The following is a 13138-nucleotide window of genomic DNA, read 5'->3' on the forward strand; positions in this document are numbered from 1 at the left end:
TTCTAAACATGAGTTGGTCAGTGCTTCAGAATTTCATAATTTGCTAAATTGTTACACACTTTTCCTAGGACTTATATTTACTTGGTGCAAATCCTTCTAGTTTCGTTTTCTTTCATATTTTGCATTTTTTCCCCTAGGTCCAGATCATATGCAGCTACATATTTCACCTAAACCTGGAGTTAAGCTCCTGGGATGGAGTTTTTGTCAAGATGTTACATCTGGTGAACCAAATTGGAATGATCGTCCAACATATTTTATTCATTATGGACGTGGGCTTGATAGCTCATCATGGCAGTTCTGGTTTGATCTTGAGGTAAAAAAAATTGTTTTATCTCAGTAATTCATTGTAGCATATCAATTGGTTGTGTGAGAATTTTATTTTCAGGCAACAGCATTATTTTGTTGGTAGCATCTTGTTTTATCTAGCTTTTATTTTAGACTTATCTGACTATTTTGGCCTATTAATAATGCATTGTTCAAAGCATCCAATACAACTCCATGCTTCTTACATTCTCTTACCAATTTCAGACAGTGTTTAAGAGACTCTGGAACTGTTGTGCAAGACAGGACTGGATAAAGAATGTTTTTCACACACACAACTTATCATTTGCCCCTACCCCACTCCCTCCCCCTGCCCCTTTTTCCGCATACATTTTTACCCTTTTTAGTTGTCAATTAATTGTGAAACACACTGTACACAAATCTTGCACTCAGTTGCCGTTCCAAGCTGCCACTACTAATTGTGGTACACTGTACAGAAATCTTACAGTTGTGGTGCCTTTGGTGCCCCTCTTAGCTTAGTGCCCCAAGTGGTGGCTTGTATAGCTTGTGTCTAACTGTCTTTGAGGTTAGAGATGGGTCTGGATTATTGATGAAGAAATTTGCTCATCTTTTTTTAATAATGAGCCACTAAACCCGAAGAAAAATTAATTTCATTGAAACAAGCATTGAACATGTTTTGAGAATATGCTTCGGTACAATTAACACCAATTTCCTACATGCATTTCTTAAGTCAACAAATATGTATAGATGTCTTTCCCTTTCCTCATCTGTTTTCTCATCAGTTCAAGGAAGGTAGCAGTAACTTAGGTACAGCTTCTGAAATCAGTTGATCTTCTGTCAAAATGTTCTTCACATTTCCTTCAGTCCATCCAAGGGCAATAGAGACACAAATGTTTGAGGTATTTTATAGAATAATGTCCACTCACCCATAAGTGACTGATGTGTGGGGCATAGAAACACGAAACAGAAAACAGCATTTATACTAGCTTTTGAGTTCTTACTCTTTCTCTAGTAAAAGAACACACACTCACACATACACAACCACACATACACCCAATCTCACACACCCACAGCCGTGGCAAGAATCTCGCTGTCAGGTTGTGTATTTGATTGTCTGTGCGGTTGTGTGTTTAAACTTGCTTACTTTTACTAGAGAAAGGGCAAGAGCTCAAAATCTAGTATAAATACTGTTTCCTGTTAGGTTTATCTGTATGCCACACGTCTGTCAGTGGTAGTTTAGTTCACATCTACAGCTATGCTCTGCAAACCACTGTGAAGTGAATGACAGAGGGAGTGTCACATTGTACAAATTGTCAGGGTATTTTCCCGTTCCATGCACATACAGAGCACAGGAGAAATGATAGTTTAAATGCCTCTGTGTGTGCTGCAATTAATCTAATTTTATCCTCATGATCCCTATGGGAGCAATATGTAGATGACTGTAGTATATTCCTTGAGACAATATTTAAAGCCAGTTCTTGAAACTTTGTCAGTAGACTTTCTTGATTTAGTTACCATCTGTCTTGTAGTCTGCCGGTTCAGTTGTTTCTCCATCTCAGTCACATTCTCCCAAAGGTCAAACAAATCTGTGACCATTCGTGCTGTCCATCTTTGTGTATGTTCAGTGTCCCCTGCTAGTCCCACACACTTGAGCAGTATTACAGGATGGGTCTCATGAGTGCTTTGTAAGCAGTCTCCTTTGTAGATTGATTGCATTTGGCTAGTACTCTATCAGTAAACCGAAGACAGCTACTTGCTTTACACACAATAGAGCCTATCTGATCATTCCACGTCATGTCCCTACTAAGTGTTAACCCAAGTATTTATATGAATGTGCATATTCCAACTGTGACTCATTAATATTATATTCATAGGACACAATGTTATTTTTCTTTTCTTTTTTTCCTTCATTTTGTGAAGTGCCAAGTGTACATTTTTGAAAATTTAAAGCAAATTGACAATCTTTGACCCACTTTGAAATCATGTCAAGGTCTGACTGAATACTTATATAGCTTCATGTGAATTACTTCATTGTAGATAACTGCATCCTCTGTGGAAAGTCCGAGGCTACTAACAATATTGTTTGCAAGGAGAGTACTGTACAAAATGAACAGCAAGGGACCCAATACGCATTCCTGGGGTACACTCAAAGTTACTTCTGCAGCTGTCGATGACCCTCCATTCAAAATAACATGGTGTGTCCTCACTACCAAGAAATTCTCAGTCCAGTCATATATTTTGTCTGATACCCCACATGATCATACTTTTTGATAATAACCATAGGTGTGGTAATAAGTCAAGTGCTTTTTGGAAATACAGGGTGTACATAAAGCCTGGGGACACTTTCAATTATTTATTGCACAAGAACTAAACATTGTACAGACATCATACATATTGCATTTTTAAGAGAAGCTCTGAAAGTTTGTTTTACAAACATTCAATGTGCGAACCATGAGTGATCCGGCAGACATCAATATGGTAATCGAATTCTTCTGTCCCAGCATGGCATCGTCAGTTGTGGCAGTTGCTTCCCGTATTCTCTCCTGGAGCTCTGCTACATCACATGGTAGAAGTGGTACATACACCAGATCTTTAATGTGTCCCCACAGAAAAAAGTCACATGGAGTGAGATCTGGTGACTGGGGAGGCCATTTCATGAAACAGCGTGCTCCGCATCTGAACTCACCGTGTTTGTGACTAGCGCTGACTATCGGCAAATTACCAAATTACATTGTGGCGGTACACATGAAAAAAATCTTTCAGGGTTTCTCTTCAAAATGACATATGTATGATATCTGTACAATGTTTGGTTGTTGTGCAATAAATAATTGAAAGTTTTCATAGACTTTATGTGCACCCTGTATTATTTCATCCAGGAATTTCCATTTTTGTGATAATATAATGATTATTTTGCACACGCACAAGTCTTCTGTGGTGTTTTCTTGGGTATGAAAACATCAACAACAACAACAACAACAACAACAACAACTACTACTACTACTACTACTACCACCAGCAGCAGCAGCTTTATTCATCCGTAGATCTCATTTTGCAAGGATGTAGGTCATATCAAAGTATTTACAAGTTTAGACCAATTTAAAATAAGCTAATTCGTATACACATGTATTTACAGACTTCTAGTTAGAGACAATCATTAGATTTACTCCTGGTATACAATACTTTTTTTACAGATAACTTATTAAATAATGTAATGCCACACTGTTCACTCATATCTCACTATCAGTCACTGCACACACTGTACACACATTGTTTCTTAACACTTCACTCACTCAGTACACACACACACACACACACACACACACACACACACACACACACACACACACACACACTGGTTATCTCTGGGCCATTTTCTTCACTGCAACTTCCCATTTGCTATCCTGAAAAGCTGAGTCGGCATCCCTCCATTATGAGTGAGGTGTTGAGCTCAGAAGGTAGAGAATAGGTGTTAGTATTGTGCTATAGCTTGGGTGTAAGTATTCCTAGAAACGAAAAAAGAAGGGAAAAAAACAACATAAAGTGAAAGTGTGATGTGGAATGTTGGATGTTTTATATAATCATTATTATTATTTATTGTATAACTTTTTATCAAACCCCTACTCTGTTTTATCTAAGTAACCCTTCAATGTATAAACTGTATTGCATGACAGGTACTTTTTATCTGACTTTTTAAATAAGTGTATTTTTGCAATTTCTTTAATCTCTCTTGGTAATTTATTGTACAGTTTTATTCCTTGGTAGAAAATGCTGTTTTGGGTTTTATGTTTATTTTTTCTTGGTAAATGTAAGTTGAGTCTATCTATAGTTGCGTGGCCATGAACAGAGCTGTTTGAGCAGTAATGAGCATTAATTATCGATGTTATTTTTGATGTGTACAACTGACTGGTAAATGTATTCACATGGAGCAGCTAAAATCCCCAGTGTTTTGAACAGATCTTTACAGTGAACTTGACTAGTATTTTTGGTGATTATTCTTATGGCTCTTTTCTGGAGTTTGAAAATTGTGTTCACAGTTTGTGCATTTGTTCCCAAAAAAAGAACGCCATAGCTAAGAATTGAGTGTACATATGAATAATATGTAACTAAAAGACACTGCATGTTACACACTGATGATGGGATTCAAAGGACATAACATGCTGATGACATTCTGGTTGGAAGTACCTTTGTGTGTTGACACCACCTCAACTGAGAATCAATATTCATTGCTAGAAATTTTGCATTTGTTACAAAGTCTGTAGAGGTGTCATCTACATTTAATTTAACATTGTCATTTTTCCTCTTCAAACTGAAATTCACTTTATTCAATGTCACTTTATTGCTTATTCACCAATCATAAACTTCCTTGAAAGTTTCATTTGCTTTCTCAGCAAGGAGTTCTCTTGTTTTGTCAGTGACTATAATATTGCTGTCATTGGCAAAGAGAATTTTTTCACCATGAGTAACATTTCTGGAAGAGTCATTGATGTGTATCAGAAATAGTATTGGTCCTAATATGCTACCCAGTGGAACCCCTATATTAATGTATTTTGGTTCTGGTAAGTGTTTTACTAAGTGTTTGAATCTATTTGAAGTATGTGTTATCTCTACTCTTTGTACCCTATCTGCTAGGTATGATCAAAACCAGTCATTAGCTACCCCTCTTATTCCCAATTCTTCTAATTTATTTAGTAGAATCTTGTGGTCAACTGTATCAAAGACCTTAGAAAGATCCAAAAATATGCCTGTGACACACTCATCTTTATCAAGAGCATCAAGTACAACGTTTGTGAATTCTACTATGGCTGCTCTGTAATTTTGCCACTTCGGAAACCAAACTGTGATTTGCTTAAAATATTGTATTTATTCAGGAAATTCATTAATCTGTCTTTCATAATTGCTTTTATTATTTTTGACAATGGTGACAGCAGGAAAAAGGGCCGGTAGTTTTCTGTGTCTTTTGCATTACCTTTCTTAAGCAAAGGTACAACTCTTGCCTGTTTTAACTGCTCTGGAAATATCACTGATGTGAAGGATTCATTTGTTATATTTGTTAAGGGGCCTTGTATAATCCCTATGCATTGTTTCAGTACACACTTTGGTACTTCATCTAAGCCTACTGACTTTATTTTTTTAGTTTTTGAACAGTTTTATTGACTTCATTCTCTGTGGTTGGATGTAACATCATTGTATTTAGTGCAACATTATTTACAAGTGTTATGTTTGTTCTGGGGAATTTTTGCTGTAACTTCTCTGCAATACTTGAAAAAATGCACGTTTATGTAGTTTGCTAAGTGTTGTGGATTTATTACCTTATCCCCTTCCCTTTTCAGTATGTTATTCTGCGTTTGTTTGCCTCTCCATGTTTCCTTTTTTATAATATCCCAAACTGCTTTGCTTTTATCCTCTGCATTACATGTTATTTTGTCATTAAACGACTTTTTTGCAGCAATCAGTACCTTCCCATAGATATTTTTGTATCTATGATAGAAATTTAAGAATTCTGGATCATTGCAAATCTTTTTCATGGAACTGAGGTGTTTAAGTGTTTGGGAGGACTTCTTAATACCTGCTGTTATCTATCTGTTTTTGTGAGATGTTGATACAGACATGCATACTTTTCGAAATGCCTTTTCAAAGTTCAATTTAAACAATGTGGAGAATTTAGAGAACTTCATATTCACATTGGTTTCCTTATACACTTCGTCTCAGTCTTGTTTTTCTAATTCTTTTGAAAAATCTTTTATTTTAATTCCTGATGGATGTCGTTTGAAGGCTTATAGTTTAGGGAATGATTCAATGCCTGATTTTACTGTTGTTATTTGACAGAGATGGTCTGATAGTCTGAGATCTTTTACAGCTACATCACTTTTTTCTCTGTCCATATTTGTGGCCACAAGGTCAATTACTGATGTCATCATTGTAGTAACCCTTGTTGCACTATTGACCAATAGGGACATGCCAAAACTTTGAAAGGTGCTGCTGGATTCATTTACGATATCAGTCTTGATGTTAATGTCCCCACACAGAATGATGTTGATCTTTGTACTTGAGACTTTATCTAGAACTTCTGTTAATTTACAGTCTATAGAATTTGTACACCCTTTCTTTATATTCTTCTCATACTGCTATTATGAACTCCACAGGTACTTATGTCAACCCGAGGAGCATTTCAGTGGTTAACTGCGAAACGCTGTTTAAAAGTCTGAAATGAAGGATGAGAAACTAATGTGAAAAAGTGATTTCAGTTGGTTTCAGTTTATCATATCTGCTGTTCAGTATGTTTCAAAGAGGCAGTGGTGGAAGTAAAATTCACAACAAGAATAAAAGAGCAAGGGAAACTGACGTCATTGAAATTCTCTATGGATGCTATCTCTTTGGCTGAGTGCAAATAGCAATTAGTACAATTACATTGAATGGAAATGCTGCTTAAGACAGAATTCTGATAAAGAATAAGCATACTAAAGAGGAAAGTAATGAAGATTAACAATACTGAAAATAATTAATCAAATTATCATTCAAAATGAGCAAGATGGAATAGAAATAGGGAATTATTTTTGTTGTCTGTGAAACAAGATTAAAGATGTGAAAAGAGTAGAATTAATGAGCAGACTGGAATTCCTGCCAAAAACGATCAATCTTGTTTGATGGTTGAATGACACAATTGTGAATGCTCCCTTACATAATCATTATCGTCATCATCATAGTTATCTTCTTCTTCTTCCTCTTCTTCTTGAGCAATTTCCAGTTTCAATTTCAGTTTGTTTGGAACATAAGCCTCAACATCTTGTCCTGTTCTCCCACCATCTTTTTGTGTTCACTCTGTTCCGGCCATCACCTCTCTTTTTCAGTACTCTCCTCCATGCCTTTCAGCCACGTACTCCTTGGCCTTCCTCTTGGTTATTTCCTTCACATCTCCATTTCATGTATCTTGTTGGGAATCCTCTTGTTTTCCATTCTCATTAAGTGCCCATACCATCTTACCCCTGATGTTTCTGTCCTGCTTTGCCACGGTTCCTCTTTCACGATTTTCCTTATCCTTTTATTTCTCATCATATCTTTACTTGTTACTCCTAGTCTACTTCTGAGGAACTTCCTTTCAAGCATTGGTCAGTATTGGGATGTAGTAACTTCCATATATAACTTCTTTGCTTTTTTGTGGGATTTCGTTGTTCAAAACCAGACTCTGAACACTTTGCAGGGATGTTTCTGTATGTCTGCCACATTCACTGATCTCTTTGGACTTCTTCCATTTTCCTCTACCACACTTCCCAAGTACTCGACACTGCCCTTCTTCAGTTGTTCACCTCCAATCCTTATTTCACTGGTTGGTCTATCTTTCTTTGTAGTTGTAATCAGGGACTCACATTTGTTTACATTAAATATCATTCTGTACTCCTTTACAATAAATAAAAATCCAGATGTGTGATGTTTACACTGTTTTATCAGTTTTCTGTAAATGTAGGTACACAGAAACTGCCATCTTTGATTTTGTAAATGAAACCCTGATGTAACTAGACCATAAACAGCACTTATCTGCTATATTTTTGGACGTCACCAAAGCTTTTGATGTCATAAGCCATAAACTACTACTCTCAAAATTGGAACATGTAGATCAGGGGACTGGGACAGAAATGGATAAAATCATACCTGAACAGCAGACAACAAGTAGTGGAATTTACTATCAAGAAGGCACCAATATTGACCAACTTATGTATCAGTCTGGGAAACAGAATGTTAAATATGGTGTGCCCCAAGATTCCATTCTAGGCCCAATTTTCTTCCTGCTGTTTACAAATACCTACAGTCAGCAACCCCTTCCCAGACTTCTATAAAATTTGCGGAAGACACCAACATTCTGATAAAAGGGAAGATTTAGGTGAACTGGAGAATGAAATCGTAGCATACATGTTACACATAACTGATTGGTTCTTATCATGAATGCAGAAAAGAAGTGACTGTTCATTTACATACTGCACAAAGGATACACCCTTCAAGCTCTATCACAGTGTTATCTGGCAAGAATTAGAAGTTGTAAACTGCATTAAATTTCATGGAATGTGGATTGAAGAAAACCATCATCAGTAAGAAATTAACTACCACCTGCTATTGCATGAAAATTCTTCCTGGCTGTATGACACAGCAAATGATAAAAAATATGTATTACACGCAGGTGGAATCACTGTTGAGATATGGCATAATTTTTTGGGGAACATACCTGGCAGCAGAAGTTATTTTATTGTCCAAAAAAGAATTATAAGGACAATAGCAAATGGAACTGCTAGAAGATATGGAATATAACAATATTATGAAAAGGATAGTTGCTACTCACCACATAGCAGAGATGCTGAGTCACAGATAGGCGCAACAAAAAGACTGTCAGAATTCAGTACCTCCATCCATATCAAACCTACCAGCCACCAGCCACCAGCAATACCTCCACTTAGACAGCTGCCACCCATTCTATACCAAAAAGTCCTTTCCATACAGCCTAGCCACCCCTGGCCATCGCATCTGTAGTGACGAGTGGTTCCTCTTGAAATATACTGTGAGTCTCACTGTGGGCTTCAGACCATAATTACCCTCTCAACCTTGTACATAACCAGATCTCACGTGTCTTTATAGCTTCAGTCACCCACCACGTCCCAGTGTCTGACTGTCCGGCCACAGAGGAGCCATTCCTCTCATGATTCAGTACCACCCAGGACTGGAGAAACTGAATCACATTCTCCACCAGTGTTTCGACTACCTCTTGCCATGCTCTGAAATGAGGAATGTTCTACCCACTATCCTTCCCACACCTTCCACAGTGGTATTCCACCGACCACAGAACATACACAATATCCTCGCCCATCCATACACAACCCCTGCTCCCAACCTGTTGCCACATGGCCCATATCACTGTAACAGACCTAGATGCAAGAGTTGTCCCATACATCCTCCCATCACCATCTACTTTAGTCCAGTCACAAACATCACCTATCCCATCAAAGGCAGGGCAAGTTGTGAAACTAGTTATGTGATCTACAAGCTAAGCTGCAACTACTGTGCTGCTTTCTACGTGGGCTTCACGATCAACGAGCTATCTGTTTGCATGAATGCCCACCAACAAACTGTGGCCAAGAAACAACTAGACTTCCCCATTGTTGAGCATGCTACCCAGCACGACGTCCTTCAATTCAATGACTGCTTCACAGCCTTTGCCATCTGGATCTTCTCTACCAGCAACACCTTTTCTGAATTGTGATGATGGGAACTCTCTCTGTAGTATATGTCCTATGTTCCCACAATATTTCTGGCCTCAACCTTCGTTAGTCATATTGACCTTACCCATGTAGCTCCTTCCCTGTCCTCTTTCCAGCACTACACCGCCCTCTATTCCACCAATGCATCCACAGACTTTTTACTTCTCTCCTTTTCTGCTACCCCCTTCCCCCACCTCCACCTCCACCTCCACCCTCACCCTCACCCTCACCCTCACCCTCACCCTCACCCCTCCTCACCCACCGTGTAACATCCGTGCTGCATGTAGCTGCTCACCCCCTCTCCACCTCAGCCCTCTATGCTCCCACAAACAGCACTTTACCATCTCCCACCCCTATCTTTTCATAATGTTACTACTAGAAGCTCATGCAGGCCGCTGTTTTAAGAACCTACAAATTCTCTCACTACGTTGCTCATACATTTTGGAAGTTACATGTTTCATTAAGAAAATAACACACACTGAAGACCAACTAGCGCAAAAAAATGACAGTTCATGAGTACAATACTCTACAAAAAATGGAACTGCAGAGCGAATATGCAAAAACAAAACATAGACAAGATGAGCCTTTAAAGCAGGGAAAAAACCTTAGAAAAAGTTACAACAGCACATTAAGACACAAAAATTTAAGGAATTTTGAAGTGACTCTGAAAATCTAAATAAACTGTATTATAGTGTTGATGAACATATACAATCTTAAATATATAGAAGCTAGCTGCTTCTAAAATCTGTGTGGGCTTCTGTCAAATACTTCAGTCAGTAACATAATCACTGTTAATGTATGTCATATAAATTGTAAATATTTTCTAATCTTTACATTTGTGTCTTTTGTACCAATGCAAAAGCTATAAACTATAGTCATGAAGATGCCACAAAACTATAAACATTACTCTGCTTTTTTAATTTAATTAATAAGATCAATTGTTGTCAATTTATAAGAAAAGTGTCATGATTTAATGTAAATTTGTTTCCTTTAAAAAAATTGTAAGTGATGGTCAACATAATGATGTAAAAATAGTAAAAATCCTCTAGCTTTTTTAACTAGAAGACTGTTGGAAGTTCTTGAGAAGGGCATGAAGACAGTAATCTGTATTTATACATTTGCTTACAGTTTTATGTATGTAACCTATTTATATCATAGTAGATATGCAATTCATAATCATCACATTAATTGGTGTCTCATCTCATCATCTATCAAAAATTGACTTGTCCAATATCAGTTTGTAACTATGGACAAAAATGTTGGAGCGGACCAATAAATAAATCAATCAATCAAAGCAGTAAAACAGGTATATTTGCAGAGTATTATTGGCTTACTCAAGCTATCAAACAAAATAGATAGTTATAATAGAGGGAAACATTCCACGTGGGAAAAATATATCTAAAAACAAAGATGATGTGACTTACCAAACGAAAGCGCTGGCAGGTCGATAGACACACAAACAAACACAAACATACACACAAAATTCAAGCTTTCGCAACCAACAGTTGCTTCGTCCCGTGCACCCTCCCACCACCACCTACTCCAGTCCTGTAACCTGGAAGGTGTACACGATCAAAGGCAGAGCCACGTGTGAAAGCACCCACATGATTTACCAACAGACCTGCCTACACTGTGACGCATTCTATGTGGGAATGACCAGCAACAAACTGTCCATTCGCATGAATGGACACAGGCAGACAGTGTTTGTTGGTAATGAGGATCACCCTGTGGCTAAACATGCCTTGGTGTATGGCCAGCACATCTTGGCACAGTGTTACACCGTCCGGGTTATCTGGATACTTCCCACTAACACCAACCTATCCGAACTCCGGAGATGGGAACTTGCCCTTCAATATATCCTCTCTTCCTGTTGTCCAGCAGGCCTCAATCTCCGCTAATTTCAAGTTGCCGCCACTCATACCTCACCTGTCATTCAACAACATCTTTGCCTCTGCACTTCCGCCTCGACTGACATCTCTGCCCAAACTCTTTGCCTTTGAATATGTCTGCTTGTGTCTGTATATGTGTGGATGGATATGTGTGTGTGTGTGCGAGTGTATACCCGGCCTTTTTTCCCCCTAAGGTAAGTCTTTCCGCTCCCGGGATTGGAATGACTCCTTACCCTCTCCCTTAAAACCCACATCCTTTCGTCTTTCCCTCTCCTTCCCTCTTCCCGACGAAGCAACCGTTGGTTGCGAAAGTTTGAATTTTGTGTGTATGTTTGTGTTTGTTTGTGTGTCTATCGACCTGCCAGTGCTTTCGTTTGGTAAGTTACATCATCTTTGTTTTTAGATATAAAACAGATAGTTACATACTTTTTGATTTTTATTAGGGGTGGGGGGCTTCCCTGGAGCTATTTGCGATTGAAATCATATGTTTTATGCTACCCTGGACCTCAATACAGGGACCAGCACTGAGGTCATCAGGGAATCACAATAGTTACTTCATACAGAGTGCTTACATGCACTGAGTTGTAACTATGTGAATATATTTTCAGTTGTTATATGCCACTTATGTATACTTCCTGAGTGTTTCAGTTGTCATATTTACTCTTGATGAAACTATTGTTGCAATTTTCAGTTACTGACTTTTTAATCTGTTTTTGCATATAATATAATATTATATTTTATTGTACCTGAAGTCACACACTTGAGTAGAGGTATTGTATGTTTGTTGTCATTTTGTTAAGTTTCTAACATTAATAATGATTACATGTTTACAACTTCTTTGCAGGTGCAGTCATTATCAAATGATACTATTCTTGACTTAGCACTCTCAGGACAGTATATGACATCTGGTCATCAGATATCACCCATCTTCAGAGATATGTTGAGTAAATTTCCAGATTATGCCAAAGTGGTGGCATGGACATCTTCATATAAGCACTGGCAGTTTTAAGATTGTGCTGCGAGTTAACAGTTCTTCCAAAGGAAATCTTCTATATGTGGTTTATTTTTACACTGAATTTTTTATGATGTGTGTACAGATTGAATTTAGAGGTGAATTTAGATATTTTTTTCCAGATAATATGATTAACAGGATTCAGAAACGATAATGCAGTTGAAGCAAATCATTTTGATTATTAGGTATATCACAATTTTAAGAATTCTAGCCATTGTATACTGTCTTTAATACAGATTTACCTTTTGACAACTGTGCACAGAAAATTTTATGACTTATATTGATATTAAGTAGCACTGGGAAGTATTTGTTGCTTTTGTATATGGTCTATGAGAAATGAAGACTGTTTTGATACTTGTGATTGGTTTTTCTTGATTTTAATTTGTGATGTAACTAGAATTGTGATGCTTATTCTACACTTTTAACGTATTACTGAGCAGTAAGAGGACTGTATATTATTTGGAATCACTGTTGGATGGTTGTGTAGTGTTATAATTAGTTACATGTTCAATTGATTGTTTCCATGATTTTGTTTATAATATGGAATTTATTATTTCTTGGTTACGTGGCATAGTTATGCACTGAGTAACATTGGAATTACTATATTCTCACCCAATTACAGATCGGGCATTATGGCCATGTGGTTTTCATAAAGAATTGTAGAGAAGACCCAGGTGCGGGTGCCACATAAAATGATTGAGACTACAAGTATA

The 13138-nt window shown here is 37.5% G+C and overlaps 1 protein-coding gene across 4 annotated transcripts in view; it reads left to right on the forward strand.

Moving 5' to 3' along the window:
* LOC126262474 (endoplasmic reticulum metallopeptidase 1-like) overlaps positions 1-12792 on the forward strand; it is a 254455-nt gene extending 241663 nt beyond the window's left edge. For 3 of the 4 annotated variants that reach the window (XM_049959136.1, XM_049959137.1, XM_049959138.1), the window contains 2 exons: positions 138-313; positions 12258-12792. In XM_049959136.1, the coding sequence (XP_049815093.1) occupies positions 138-313; positions 12258-12422 (341 nt within the window). In that variant the 3' untranslated portion in view covers positions 12423-12792. Of the gene's footprint in view, positions 1-137; positions 314-12257 lie in introns of those variants that run through there. The other variant, XR_007546733.1, reaches the window with a different exon arrangement.
* The last annotated feature ends 346 nt before the right edge of the window (positions 12793-13138 follow it).

This window comes from Schistocerca nitens, chromosome 6, assembly GCF_023898315.1.
Source record: "Schistocerca nitens isolate TAMUIC-IGC-003100 chromosome 6, iqSchNite1.1, whole genome shotgun sequence".
NCBI classification, from domain to species: domain Eukaryota; kingdom Metazoa; phylum Arthropoda; class Insecta; order Orthoptera; family Acrididae; genus Schistocerca; species Schistocerca nitens.